This window comes from Cyanistes caeruleus, chromosome 1 (genome assembly GCF_971803275.1).
Source record: "Cyanistes caeruleus chromosome 1, bCyaCae1.hap1.1, whole genome shotgun sequence".
Lineage (NCBI taxonomy): Eukaryota > Metazoa > Chordata > Aves > Passeriformes > Paridae > Cyanistes > Cyanistes caeruleus.
Genome location: NC_141701.1, coordinates 98,371,297 through 98,386,184, shown reverse-complemented (window position 1 = coordinate 98,386,184; position 14,888 = coordinate 98,371,297). Strand labels below are relative to the sequence as shown.

Here is a 14,888-nt window from a genome sequence, read left to right as displayed (position 1 = left end):
GGGAGGGGCTGCGGGGAGCCGTGTCCGCCGGGCCGTTGTGGCCGCTTGTGACAGCCTTTGACCCGGCGGGGCAGGGCCGCGCCTCGCCCGGGGAGGCCTTGGCGTCCCGCGGGTCGGTCGGAGCGGCCCCGCCGCCGCGGGGGGGTCGCGTCCCTCAGGCCAGGCCCACTGGAGGCTCCGGGGTCGGTCGGCTGGCGGGAGTCGCTGCCCGGGTCGCTGTCAGCGCGGGGCGGCTTCGCTAGAACTTCGTCATCTTAAGTTTGTTGTTACCGATCCGCCGCCTGCCAAAGACCGTGCTTCGTTTTGGCCACTTTAAGAAAGCTGTCTTGTAAAGGAATGTAAAAAGCATCTCCTGCTTGGACATCAAACAGAATGAAACAGAAATGGGTTTCTACCTTAGCATTTAAAGTAATGATACTTTCATGTGCACTAAATAGCAATCACGCATTGAGTTCCCTGGTTATATTTTTCTCTCATCTTAATGTTTGTTCTTTCAGTTCTGTACATCCCTTCTGTTAACACCTTTTAGAGGTCTGGTTTGCTTACCTTAACCTTATTCTTGCATTTTTTTTAAACTGTAGATTAATTGAGAATCTAGTACAAATCTGAGAACAAGGCGTTTATTTATTTGTTCTAGTCATAATTTAATTGGCCTTTTTACTCTTGAATATACTTTTGCTAAATTATTATAAATGTATTCTAGAAAGGTCTGTTTTTAAGTGATGATAGTACACCCTAAATAGTACACATTTGCAGAGTATCTGTCTAAGTGAAAGTGGCCAAAAAAATGTGATGATTTCAAGCATGTGTAAACTCTCTCTTTGCAAATTTTGGGTAGAAAGACTTCAACAAGATAACTTCCTATTGGCAGAGTCTGCTGATGATGTCTGCCTGTGTCTCTTGCTAGGTTAAGTATCCTGTGTATCTTGGAATCTAAAAGTATAAAAACTGATAAAACTCTGAGTCCTGAAATGTTAAGTAACAGATAGGTAATTTAGTTAATTTGACAAATAGGTGATTAGTTGCCTGGGCTTGATCTGAATTTGAACCACTGGGAGATTTGGTGCTGCATAGTCTCAGTATTAGACCATGGTTTCAAAACTGCTGACTGTTATGTTCCACTCTTTGAATCACTCATTTGTGAAATAGAGGTAAGGATTTTGGAAATGGATCTATTGTGAAGTTTTGTGTAGCTTTTTGAGTCTGACTTTAAGGCCTTCCATAGTATTAATTCTGTGCCTTCTCTAGCTAGTGAAGTATATTTCTGTTGGTTGCAGTTTAGAGTGCTGTCTTGATTGCCATATGTGGTGAACTTTCAGTGCAGTGTAAAAGAGGTTGAGCTGCAGAGTTCAGTGTTTCAATATACAGCAGCTAAATTATGATGCTTTTCACACAGTATTGTAATCCACTCAGTTCAGGGTATTGTAATCCACTTACTTCAGGATACTCTGTGCACATGTTCAAGAGTTCCTACTTGCTCAAAGTCATCCTACAGAATAAATAGGGACTTACATGCATATATGCACCCAACAGTGTAATATACTTTATCTGGCTCTTGAAAAATTAACAGTGACAAATACCCTGAGATCCGATACGAGAGCTTGTGATAAACTATAGCGAGCCGATGGACCTAGTCTGCTGTACTGTGAACAGAGCAGATCATGTAACTCAAGGGTTGACATAAATGGAAAGGCAGAAGCAGAAAATTTCAACATATATTTATTTTCACGCAAAATAGTTGTCTTGCAATGTTTCTTATTCTTCAGTTGCTTTTAAGTAACACTAGGGGTAAATAGTTGAATTTGATGTTAGAGGTGTAATAGGTTTGTCTGCTCACTTCTTGTATCTCATTTGAAAACAGATTCTGTGAAGGAAGAAGAAGTGAGGTGTTGAGGCTTATAAAATATACTGTAGTCTTGCAAAAAGTGTGGGATATGCTTTTTTCCTTTGTTTTTAGTAATTCAGATTCTTAAAATGCATTACTTCCTGTCAAAACCTTTCCATACCAAATTTTCATTACTCTTACCATATCTTAGTTTATGAAACTCATGTTTGCATTAATTTTTTCTCTTTTCTTTCCTACACCCTGTTGTAGATAGGCTTCACTCACTATCCTTTGTACCGTCTCTGCTCTACTCATATCCTCTCCTTTGAGACATAGAACTTCACATTTGTACTCTGGTTTGTGGTGTCCAAGACTAAATTTACTAACTTAAGACTGGTGTAAACTTGGAGGTAAAATTTCTCAAGTGTAGCACTTTTTTTCTGAGGAGGTGTTTGTAGGCCTTGCTCTTTCATATAAATGTTTAGCTAACTGATGTCATCTGTCAGATTGAGAATACCTGTCCCTCACAGTCTGAGGAACACATCTTTCTCTGACTGCTGACAGGGAGGAAAAAAGTGCTGTTGCAATTACAGATGTCTTGAACTGATGCTTGTCCAGGATTGTAATGTGACAAATAGGGTTGAAGAAAAAATGGAGAGAGTCAGTACTCTCTTTGCCTCAGTCTTCAATAGTACTGACAGACCTTGGGCTGCCTGCTCCTGAGTCAGAGGACCATGACTGCAGGAACATTAACTTTCCATATATGAGCACTGAAATTTTAAGAGACAAGTTGTATCAGTTGAATGAATGGTCATAAGTTCATGGGGCCTATGCGATTTAACCCAGGGTACTAAAGGAGCTAGCAGAAGCCTCAGAGTTCCCATGGGATGTTACAGTAGGACCCCCTCTCAGTCATCCTGGGAATCTGGGGAGGTCCCTGCTGATTGGGAGATAGCTAACATTATTCCAGGTTACAGGAAGGGTATGAGAGAATACTCGGGAATCTACAGAGTTAGCCTCAGGACCTGGAAAAATTATTAAGGGGATCATACTGGATGCTGTTGAAAGACATTTAAAGTACAGTGCAATCATCAGACCCAGTCAATGTGGGTTCACAAAGGGAGAATCCTGTTTAAAAAAGCCTTCCACAGTAAGTTCACCTGCTTGGTAGATGAAGGGAAGGTGGTGGATGTAGTTTTCAGGGTTTTATAAAGGCTTTTGGTACTGTTCTTCCCAGCATTCTTCCAGACAAGTTTTCCAACAGTGGGATGAGCAGGTATGCAGTGCACTGGGTGAAGAATTGGTTGAAGAGCAGAGCTCAAATTGTTGCAGCAAACAGGACATCTGGTCAGTGCCCAGTGGTGTTCCTCAGGGCTCAGTTCTAGAGGCAGTTCTGTTCAGTCTCTTTATCAGTGATCTGGAGACTATAGTTGAATGCACAGATAGTTTGGTGGTGATACTAAACTGGGAAAAGCTGCTGATTCCCATGGGATAAGAGGCTTTGCCTTGCAGAAGGATCTGGATTGATTGGAGTATTGAGCAGTCACCAGTGACATGAAGCTGAGTAAGACCAACCAAATGCTGGATTCTGCACCTGGGATGGAGTAATCCCAGACATGAGTCTGAGCTGGGAGAGGAGTGGCTGGAGAGCAGCCCTGCAGAAAGAGGTTGGCAGGAAGCTCAATGGGATCAGCAGTGGGTGTGCCCTGGCAGCCAAGAGATCAAACCTCATCCTGGGGTACATCAAACACAGCATCACCAGCCAGCCAAGAGAGGCGATTGTCCTGCTGAATTCAGCACTGGTGCAGCCTCACTCGAGTACTGTGTGCAGTTCTGGGCCCCACCATTTGAGAAGGATGTGAAGGCACTTGAAGGTGTCCTGAGAAGGGCACCAAAGCAAGGGAAGGGGCTGGCAGGAATGTGCTCTGGGGAGTGGCTGAGGGCACTGGGCTTGTCTGGTTTGGAGAGGAGGAGGCTGAGGGGTGACCTCACTGCTGCCTACAGCTTCCTGAGGAGGAGAAGTAGAGAGGGAGTGGCTAAGCTCCCTGGTACACAGTGCCTGAACATGCAGGAAAACTGTCTGTCATGGGAGGTTTGGACTTAATGTGAGGAAACACTTTTTTACCCAGAGGGTGGCCCAAATCTGGAACAGGCTTCCTGGAGAGGTAGTCAATGCCTTCCCCAGCCATGCCTGTCAGTGTTGAAGAGGCATTTGGATAGTGCCCTTAAAACCATACCTTAACTTTTAGTCAGCCCTGAGCTGGTCAGGCAGTTGATCCTTTCCATTTAAACTGTACTATCCTGTTTCAAGTCTTTTTGTTTTTGCATAAGATCAATGAATATTTGTGCTGCAAAGCTTAGTACCGTGGAAATGACTGTAAATTGACAAGAAGTCTGAATGCAGCAGTGAGAACTGTAGAACCATTAAGGGCAGGGTGACGAGATATGTTCATACTGCTTCTAAGCAGTGACAAACTGTCCTTGAATGTTTCTGGCCCTCATCAAGTAGAAGGAAATTGATTTCCAAATAATCTTCTTTAAAACCCTGGCATTAGATTGAGGGTAGGAATAAAGAAGAGTAGGCTGTCAGCATGAAGAGATTATTTTATTTACAAACCTTATGAATACTTCAGTATGATTGTTTTCAGCACTACATAAAGCTTTCATGATGACTAGCTATTTGGTACTAGGTAAGCTGTTTGACTTTTCATTAATTAATATTTTCAAGTTGAGACTACCTCATCAGACCTGCAACTATGACTGATTTTAGAATAGTTTTGATATAGAAAAGAACAAATATAGCTACCGCTCCTGGTTTCAGCAGTGTTCAGCTGATAGAAATTTTAAGAGGAGGTGTGGTCAAAACTTGCATGTGCTTGCCTTTTATCCTGGGTTAAGTAGCCTTGGGCCCTTCCCCCAGGCGGAACTTCGGGTCATCTGACCACTCTGGGCCTGGTCTGGGGCTCCAGGGGTGGAGTGTGGCACATTTCCTCTGGTGTGCCAGTTATTGGCAGCCCCTGCAGGACTGGGATACAGCTCCGGAGAGATGGGGTGGGTGCAGCAGGGCACCACCTCATCAAAGCAAGGCTTGACCTTCCTCTTCCCCCTGCCACATACCTGAAATATTTTGAGTCTGCTGTCCTTCCAGCCTCTTGAAATACCTAATGAGAAATCTTGCCAATTACTTTCTTTTGTATAGACCTGCTTGTTGATACTTTACTACTCATTACATTTAGACTGAAATTTTATATTTGAAGTTTGAATTGTGAGACTGGCAAGGTAGTTTGTTTGAGTTGGTGTGACTGCTTAGAACCTCAATTTGAATGAAGTAGCAAAATTTTTATGAATAGATGTTTAGTTCTGATAGAAGCAACAAGTACATATTGAAATTAGAAAATATAGTAATTTCTTGTGCTTTTTACATTGTTTAGATTCAATTTTATAAATGTTATAAAATTAATGGCTATAAATTTTCTTGGTGTCATTTTTTGTTGTTACTTTTTTAAGTTCTTGATCAGATTCTGTTCTGCTTGTAAATGCTTGAATCCCTGTCAAATCACTAAACTTTTAAATCTTAAGCAACTGTAATATGTTCCTAAAATATTAGGAGGCTTGTTTTTCAAATATCATCTAAGAAGACCATAGTCAGAAATAATCAAAATAACCTATTTTGTTGCTTGTTCTTGTGGCTGATTCATGACACATTTTGCTTTGAGGGCTTTGTAGTAAGGTGTAAGGTAGAACTTGTCACAGCTGTTTTCTTTAAAAAGATCTAGACTACACTTTACTGAGATAATTTGAGGTAAATTATGATACAGACAATTAGTTCTGGAGTTAATAGTATTACTTGTTCATATACATGATCTCTCTGTAGGTCTCTTCCAAATCCCCTCCATCAACTGGCAACAGAATCAGGACAACTTCATTAACAGATCAGAATGATGAAGGCACTTCAACACCAGACAAAGAGGTCAGTTGAGAACTGTTTTCCTCTGTTCTTTATATGAAAAAAAAATAAAAATCTAACTTTGTCTTTCATTGCATTTTTTTTTTTAAATTTATTTCTCAATCTCACTCTTTTCTGTGTATTTATAGATATGAATAGTCTATTTCTTTAGGTTACATACCAAAGTGTTTAATAGTAATAAAACAGATCTTTAAGTTGTAGTGATTAACCCCCAGATTAGGAAACATTTTAAGTCTTCAGGTCTTAAAAATCTTACTCCTGAACTGAACTCAATTCAGTGAGGTAGTGGGACAGAGGATACATTCTGAGCTACTAACTTCATTTTTGTCCCACTTTTGGTTGAAAAGCTAGGTGAATCCATGTAATTTGAGGTGGATGATCCAAAAAGTTTACACAGAGCATTTGAGGTTGTTTCTAACCATACCAATAATAAGTATCAAACTCAGAGTTATTTTCCCCCATCCCATTTCCTCTCTCCCCTGCCTCCGAACTAAAAATCAACCCAGCCCCCCCATACCCTCCCCCCAAAAAATCCGAACAACTAAACAACAAACCAAACTGAGTCTAAATTATCAGTCATAAAATATCATTGAAATCATTATCAGGATGATGTGTAACCTTGACTTGCATAATAAAGCAAACAAAGGAGGTAATCTGCACTTACCTTATTTCCTGTTAAGTACTACAGCTCTTTTGATGTGGCTTGAATGAAAAAAAGGCAACAAATGCAAATAAACAAAACATTTCCCTGACTTAGTGAGCATGGACATAGGCTAGAAGCATAAAGCAAGATGCTCCTGTGATTCCGTGAACTTTTTCAGAGGAAATGTTGTGTCCTAGTCAGAAAATTCAGTTGCTTTATTTTGCCACAAAAAAATGCTGTGTTGTTCTTGCAATGGAACAATCCACTTTAATTTTTAACACCCCATTTTCTTCAGGAGTTATTCAGCTATATCTGAAATTGATAATAGATTTCATTATGAATGCAATCAGTGATTATAGCTTGGCAGTTTGCTTCCTGCAATAATAGAAATTAAAGAAAGTACCCCATGATTTTGTTTTGTATTTGGTATTTTCTAAAAAATGCTTATTTTCTCTACTGTGATATATATATGTATGTATGTATGTAATGAATTCACTCTCTCCTTGGAAAAAGATTTTCTGATAACTGGGGCTCCAGAATGTTAGCAAGCAGTGTCACCCAGGATAAATTACTAAGTTTTTCAGTAAGGAGAGTTTTCTGTTAATACAGGGTACAGAAGTCGCATATTGCCACATGAGAACTACTTCTGTGGCCTAGAAGGAATGAGTTGGTACTGAGAATTGATTCCCCTCTGTTTTGTTTTTTTTAATTTATTATATATATATATATATATATATATATATATATATAATATATATATATTAATATCTATATTAATATATATATATATTGTGCAAAATAACTGTTGTGACCAAGGTTTTCTGCATGATTTCTATTGAGAACCACATTTATTTCATTAGATATGTGTTGTCCCCAGCAAGCTCCATCTTCAGAGTGCTGTTCCAGACAAACAAAAGAAGCAAAGGATTCCCCACAGCACATGCCAAATTACACTGGAAGAACATTAATCTCTAAATAGACTAGTTGGACTGGAATGACCAGAGAGGCAGAAGGAGAAACAAGATTAAGAGTGGAAACAGAATTACTAAAGTACCCTCAGATTTACAGCTATCCTTGGTCTTAGGGGAGCTGCCATAACATTTTTACTTGTGAAACACATACTTCAATTAGAAATTCAGGAAGTAGTGAAGTCCTAAGGGGGTGAAAACCTCTTTTTTTTTTTTTTTTTTTGTAAGGACTGGTTTTAAATCAAACGGAAAAAATTACAAAAAATTATGTTTATTTATTTTTAAGAAATTTATTTTCTCCAAAAATTTCTCATAAATGTTGGCAATATGATTAAAAGCAAATAATCTTTGAAATCTGTTGGATTAGGTTTTCATAAGATTCAGTTCAGCAGCAGTATCCTAGGCTTAAATAAGATGCAGATATTGCATATTGTCACTGAAAATACGTGTCCTGATTATATGAACACATTATGTCTTTTGGAAGGTATTTTTTGCAGTGTTCTCATTTGACCTGGCAGTTGTTTTATGTGCAGGTGTCAATGGCAGTGGCATTATAGTGAACTGTTGGACAACATTTAATACACTGAAAATATTTGGTAGAAGAGTATTGTATGCTAAAACATTTTTGCGGTAAAGGAATTAATTGCTAACCCTTTAAGTACTGAAAGCTAAGCAAAATTAGTGTTTCATCATTGTTTTGTAAATTTTGTGGCCTCCTCTGTGAGCTGTGTTTCAGTATGTCTTTAAATAGGTCAGGTTTTTGTATTTTTACTTTCATAGTATTTACATTGCAGGTATTACACATGAAAACTTTGGTTTATTCTCAGAAAAAAATTATAATAAAAACAATTTCAGAATTAGTTACAGTTGTAAATGGCATTAGTCAATGTTGTCATTTGTAAATGACATCATTAGATCAAAGAATTATAATAAAACATATGTGCCAACATTTGTGCTTTATACTCTACAATGATAAGATTTTAGAAATACTTTAATATTTCAAAATTTCAAGATGCTATCAGTTTAAAATAAACATATAACTTGTATGCTTCATTTATAGAATACCATGTAAGTTTCTTTTTCATGCCAGCTTTCTTCTTCAGCTTGTATTTTATTGGTTATGTTAATCTCCAGTAGCAGTGTTACAGAAAACCTCAACATTTTTTTATGTATAGGAAAAAGCAGACATCTGACTAGTTCTGTACTCTCTTATTGCAAGTAGCTCATAAAATATGATCACATTGTGAGGTAAAACTACTTCCACAGAACTTCCTCTGACAGTTTGCATATCCAGTGCTTTCTGAGTTGGTATGCTGCTGTTTGAAACAGCCCTAGACTATGAAAATATGTTTGCTTAGCAAGTTCAGTCTTTTCTAGGGAAGAATAATGTTCGATTTAAAAACTGTTACCACACTGACTTTTGAATTATTTGCTTGATACATATATCATAATAAATTACATAAATTGTATTCACTATAACTCCTGTAAGTTAAAAATGTTCCTTTTGTATACAAGTATACAAGGCCCAACTGCAGAAGATAACAAAGCTAGTGCTAGTTCTCTATCAGCTGCTTGCTGTCAGCTGATAGATTGCTGTGGGTGACCTACAGTCATGCATCCAAATGTTGCTGGCATCCTAATGAGTGTTAGGGAAGTGACAGCAGAGCACAATATATATATATAGCTCTTAGACCTAATGATACTTAGCCAAGGTATTTTTCAGTCTCACTTTAGTGGCATATATTGACTGTGTTATTAAATTAGTTGAAATATTTCTCTAGCATTGGCTATTAATAAAGCATGACAAGTAAAGCCAAAATAATATTCCTTCAATACCTTTAGTATTCCTTTGTCTTTTCTGTATTCATATACTTAATTTGAAGTACTTCTAAATAGGCGTTGCCATGCAAAGATAGTAGTGGTTCAGATATATCTGGTATTTTTTTTCCTTTCTGATATTTAGGACTAAATTTTGGCATCTGCATAAACTAGTTTGTATCTAAACTTGCCATTTACAACTCCTGATACATACACCAACATGCTTAGATTGTTCATCAAAATGAAAAGCAAACCAGAAAAGACTTACTTGATTTCTGTACCACTGCTTTCTGCAAGTGCACTTCTGCTCTCTTAGATTCTGAGGCTTTTTTAATTGCAGAGAGAAACCCTTGAAATTCTAACTCCAGTTTTTCCTATTGCCTTATCATCGTAGGGATGAGGCATAAAAGATTCTATTGCAAATTGCACAAAGCTTTTTATAAATATTTACTGCCTTGGAGAAGTAACTTTTCTCCAAGGTGAAAACTTTCACCATCTTGGAGAAATAACCAAATTTATATATTTTACTCTGGGGCATGAGTTCTTTTTAAGTAAGAGTAGAAACTAAACATTTAGCTGATAGCTGATGTCGTCTAGCTACTTGAAGTAGATGAAGAAATGGTAGCTTTTCTCTTTCACAAGTTTTGTAGTCTCATCCTCTTGCCTCTGTCTTGATGTGCTGATATATAGGATAGCAAAACTGCTCATGTACAGTTATAGAAGCTTTTAAGTGTTAACATACTTAACATAAATACATGTATGTTGTGATGCACTTTGCTAACAAGATGTATGAATTTTCAAATTTGCTTGATAATAGGCTAATCCAAAATTTGGAATTATTGATTCTCTTCTTTTTCTGAAATATGAATATGATTGCCTTTGGCTATCAAACATATTATATGCCTATAACATATATAATATTCAACCTTCAGAGCAATGGGACTTGGGTCAGACTCTGATCTGTTAAATTCTGGGCTTTCTTTCGCAGCATATTAAGGAAGCTCTTTGATCTAGGAATTGCAGGTACTTTGGCCTTTGTGCCCCACTCATCAGAATCCTTGCAAAAGAAGATTTGAGCGTGGTAATCCTTCAGAGGGAGGAAGAAGCATACTAAGAACGCAGTCATTTGTGGAGTTCAGAAAGTCCTTAAAATCAAGTTAGACTGCTTCACTTAGGCCAAACTTGAGGGATACAGAAACTGTTCAGAATGTTGAAAATACAAAGGTTATTTAAACAATAACTTTATGAGACCTTTGATAATACTGAAGGTAATCTGGCATTTGGCGTTATCAACCCTTTTACCTCATTTGCCACTTTGTATCCAAGATAGGCATATTTGTTGCTCATTAGGATTTTACTTGAAGCAAAACAGAGTAAGAGTTAAATATTGAGACAAAAGATAAGTGATGTCATAGCCTGTTAAGGAAACATTCCTATTTGACCATCCAAGAGCCACTTTGGCAATCACACTCACACCACCCCTGGCTTTTGCTGCTGGGACTGAAGCCCCTTCACCACAAGCAGCTGCAATGAGCTGACGGGTGGCCCACCTGACTCCCCACACACTCACATGGAGACAAGTTTCCTTCACTGCCTTGACCCAAGTTTCCCATAGCAGAGTCGTAGACTCTGCTTCCTTTAAGATACTTTATCATGGTGCAGCAATATAATGATGGATGGAGTTGGGTGTCTTCTGGTAGGGACCCTAAGGAATTCCTAAAGGAATGCCTGACTTTTACTTTTGTGTGCCTGTTTTAATGGTGATATTTGATCTGGGGTCTTCTCACTGTTTATTGGGTTCTAGAGAGTCCCTGGGTGACAGGCCACCATCCAGCTGGCATGGCAAGTCTGTGCCTTTTGTTGGGCAGAGGGCTCATTGCTGGGGGTTTCAGCCATTTTCCCCCACCCAGGGCACAGCCTGTAGCTTGTAGTGTAACTGTACACAGAGCTATTACCGTACTGTTTGTAGTTCTCAATAGCCTTCAGCCTAAAAATTTGGTGCTTGAGATTAAGGTCAGTACTGGCTAGGGAGATGATTTACCCTGGAGTATCATAGAATTGGTAGGATTGGAAGGAACCTCTGGAGATCATGTAGTCCAACCCCTTTCCAAGGCAGGGTCGCCTAGAGCATGTTACACAGGAAAGGAATGTGTCCATGTAGGTTTTGAATGTCTCCAGAGAGGGACACTCTATGACCTCCCTGGGAAGCCTGTTTCAGTGTTCCGCTATGCTAAGTGAAAAGAAGTTCTTCCTCATGTTGAGGTGGAACTTTCTGTGGTTTAGTTTATGACCATTACTTCTTGTCCTGTCGCTGGGCACCACTGAAAATAGTCTGGCATCATCCTTGTAACAACCTTCTTTGAGATGTTTATGTGTGTTGATTAAATCCCTTCTTTGTCTTCTCTTCTTTAGACTAAACAAGCCCAGCTCCTGCAGTCTCTCCTTGTGAGATAGATATTCCAGACCCCTAATTATCTTTGTGGCCCCCTGCTGGATCCTCTCCAATAGCCCCATATCTTTCTTGTACTGAGGAGCCCAGAACTCCACACAGCATTCCAGACATCTTGTTACTGCTGAGTAGAGGGGGAGGATCACCTCCTGCTGGGCACAGTCTTCCTGATGTTCCCCAGGATGCCACTGGCCCTCCTAGCATCAAGGGCACTGCTGGCTTGTGGCTGCACCAAGACTCCAAGGTCCTTCTCTGCAGAGCTGCTCTCTAGTAGGTCAGCCGCTAAGTTGTGCTGATACTTGAGGTTATTCTTTTCTGAATGCAGTCCCCTTGTTGAACTTCATTAGGTTTCTCTGTGCCCAATTCAAGCCTATCAAGGTCCTGCTAAATGGCAGCATAGCATTTAGGTGTATTAACCACTCCCCCAGAGTATGTTTGAAACAAAGTGTTGGAAGATCTTAGTCGGATTTCTGTAGCAAGCTTCAAGTGTGATACGATGGCATTCTTAGGATTAGAGAAGGTTAAAGAATGACCTACATCTTTTTATCTTCTGTTTATGATATGCTTCTTCTGAGCTGATTCTAGCTTGTCTAGTTTTATTGATTGCAATACCAGCCCAGTGCTGATATGCTGCTAGTGATACATTAGACAGTATAGCACCAGTTATATTTAATGTTTCTGAAGCTATTAAGATAATTCAGGGTGGGTTTTAGGACAAATCCCGAAGCGCAAGAATCCTGTGTGGCACTACTGTTTAATGTTGGCTGACTAGCAGGCTGCTTCTTGCCTCTTTGCAGGCAGTGGTGAATATTTTTTTTGTGATTTTTAATAACCCTTTCCCTAACCTTGCCACCCCCAGACTTAACTAGACAGTTAGTTCTTAAAGCTATACTGAATAGATGGTTGAAAAACAAAAAAAAATGCAGGTAAGAACACATTAATATATTGGAAAGCAATAAGTAGTGTAATTACAGGACTCATTAGAGGGCTCTGCCTGTAATGTAACTAAATATTTAGCAGGTTATGAGCTGTCAGAGTTTAGTGGTTTGACAATGACCAGATGCCAGGCACTTAGGAAAGTCATTCACTCTCTCTTGTTACAGTTGAGCAGGGGGAGAGGAAATTAATGAAGGGTTCATGAGTTGAGATAAGAATTGGGAGAAAACACTCTAAGGGCAAAATAGGTTCTAATTTAAAGCTATAAGGTAAATTTATTATTAACAGAGTCAGAGAAGCATAACAAGAGGTAAAATAAGTCTCTAAAACACCTTCTTCCCCCTGACAGTGCAGGGAGACAGGGAGTGTGAGTTTTGGTTAGTTTGTCACCTGAAATCTTTTCTTCTGTTTGCTCAGGGAGGGAAGTCTTTTTTCTGCTGTGCTGTGGGGTCCCTCCCATGCTAGATGGTTCTCTGTGAACTCCTCCAGTGTAGCTCCAATCTTAGGAGCAGCAAGCAGTCCTGCCAAGACTGCTGCAACATGAGTCCCTCCCATGGGCAAACAATCTTTTTAAAATTGCAGTGGTGTGGGTCACTCATCCGCAGGGTGCAGTCCTTTGAGGATAGGCTGTTCAAGTTTGGAAGCAAGGGCCCTCTCTCTATTTGTGGAAGCAGTGGCCTTCTCTCTCCATTTGGGTCTCCTACTGGATCACAGCTTTCTCTGGCATTCACTTGCTCCAGTGTGAGTACTTCTCTCATGGGCTGTGATTGGATCTCTGTGTTTTCTGTGGACCTCATGGGCTGCAGGAGAGCAGCCAGTTTCACCATAGTCATCACCATGGCATGTGGAGGAACTTCAGCTCCAATGCTTGGAGCACTTCCTCCACTTCTTTTTTATTGACCTTGGTGCCACCATGTTGTTTTCCTTCACATGTTCTCACTTCCCCTTCTCTGACTAGAAGAAAAATCTTTGTCAATAGGTCATAGTCCAGAGGTCCATAGTCCTCCATTGCTAATAAATTCTACCAATTCAAAGATTTTTGCAGGATACTGCAGCACTGTGAGATTGATCTCATCTAGGTTTCACACTGGGTAGTTGCTCACCATATTTTTGGCACTGTCCAGGGCAAACATGCAGTGGCAGCCACCATGGTGCTGGTGCTATTTAAGACCTCTCTTTATGCAGGGCGGTGGGAAGGAGAAGCTGCTGCCACCGCCCCTGCCCTTCTGCCTGCAATGTGGCTGGCTAGTGGTGGCCAGGCAGGCAAGGCTCACTGTGGGCCGCACCAAAATGGTGGCAGCCACGGTGGCACACCACCATGGGCTGTGCTGGGATGGCCTCTGGCGGCAGCACCTTGCCATCTCTGGAAAAGTCTGCCCATGCTCTGTTTTGATTTTCTTCTTAAATATGTCATCACAGAGGCATTACCAACTTCTTTAATTGGGCCTGCAACATGTCCATCTTCAGAGCCACCAGAGGTTGGCTCTGTTTGACATGGTGGAAGCCTCTAGCTGTTTCTCACAGATGCCACTTCTGTGGCCTTCCCCCACTACCAAAAAAAACAGGCTGTACCAAATAAACACACAGGGTAGCAAAAATGCTGTAATGCAAGTCCTTAAATATTTTCATTGTTGGTCACCTAATATTGGAGGGTGGAGGATGATGGGCAAATGCAGCCAGTTCTAAATGTGTTAAAGAAATACCACTCTTGGACCATGACTGAGTATATTCTGTTTTTGATAACTATTTGAAGTGTGAAACTCTTGTCTTGGCTGCTGAAGAGGAAATGTGAAATTTCATATTGATAAAGAGCTCACTGTTCTGCCTCAATATTGCTGTGCCTTCTTTAATTGTAAGGTTAGCTCAGAGAATCACAGAATCAGTTAGGTTGGAAAAGACCTTTGAGATCATCAAGTCCAACCTATGACCTAACACCACCTTGTCAACTAAACATGGCTCTAAGTTCCACATTTAGTTTTTCTTAAGTACCTCCAGGGATGGTGACTCCACCACCTCCCAGGGCAGCCCATTCCAATGCCCAGTCACTCCTTCTGTGAAGAGCTTCTTCCTAATGTCCTCCTAAACCTCCTAAACCTTCTCTGGTGCATCTTAAGACTGTCACTTGTTTCCTGGGAGAAAAAAAACAACCCCCACCTAGTTACAGCTTCATTTGAGGCAGTTGTAGACAGTGATAAGGTCTCCCCTGACTCTCCTTTTCTCCAGGCTGAACAACCCCAGCTCCTTCAGCTGCTCTTCATAGGACTTGTGTTCCAGACCCTTCA

The 14,888-nt window shown here is 40.1% G+C and overlaps 1 protein-coding gene across 9 annotated transcripts in view; it reads left to right on the top strand.

The window, feature by feature from the left end:
- Positions 1-14,888, top strand: part of GOLGA4 (golgin A4) — a 71,928-nt gene that overhangs the window by 388 nt on the left and 56,652 nt on the right. For 7 of the 9 annotated variants that reach the window (XR_015274577.1, XR_015274576.1, XM_086844175.1 and 4 more), the window contains exon 2: positions 5,700-5,795. Coding sequence is in view for 7 of the 9 variants with exons in the window: in XM_086844175.1 (XP_086700301.1) it covers positions 5,700-5,795 (96 nt within the window). In the remaining 2 variants the exon portion in view is untranslated. Of the gene's footprint in view, positions 1-26; positions 409-5,699; positions 5,796-14,888 lie in introns of those variants that run through there. The other 2 variants (XM_086844184.1, XM_086844170.1) reach the window with 2 other exon arrangements.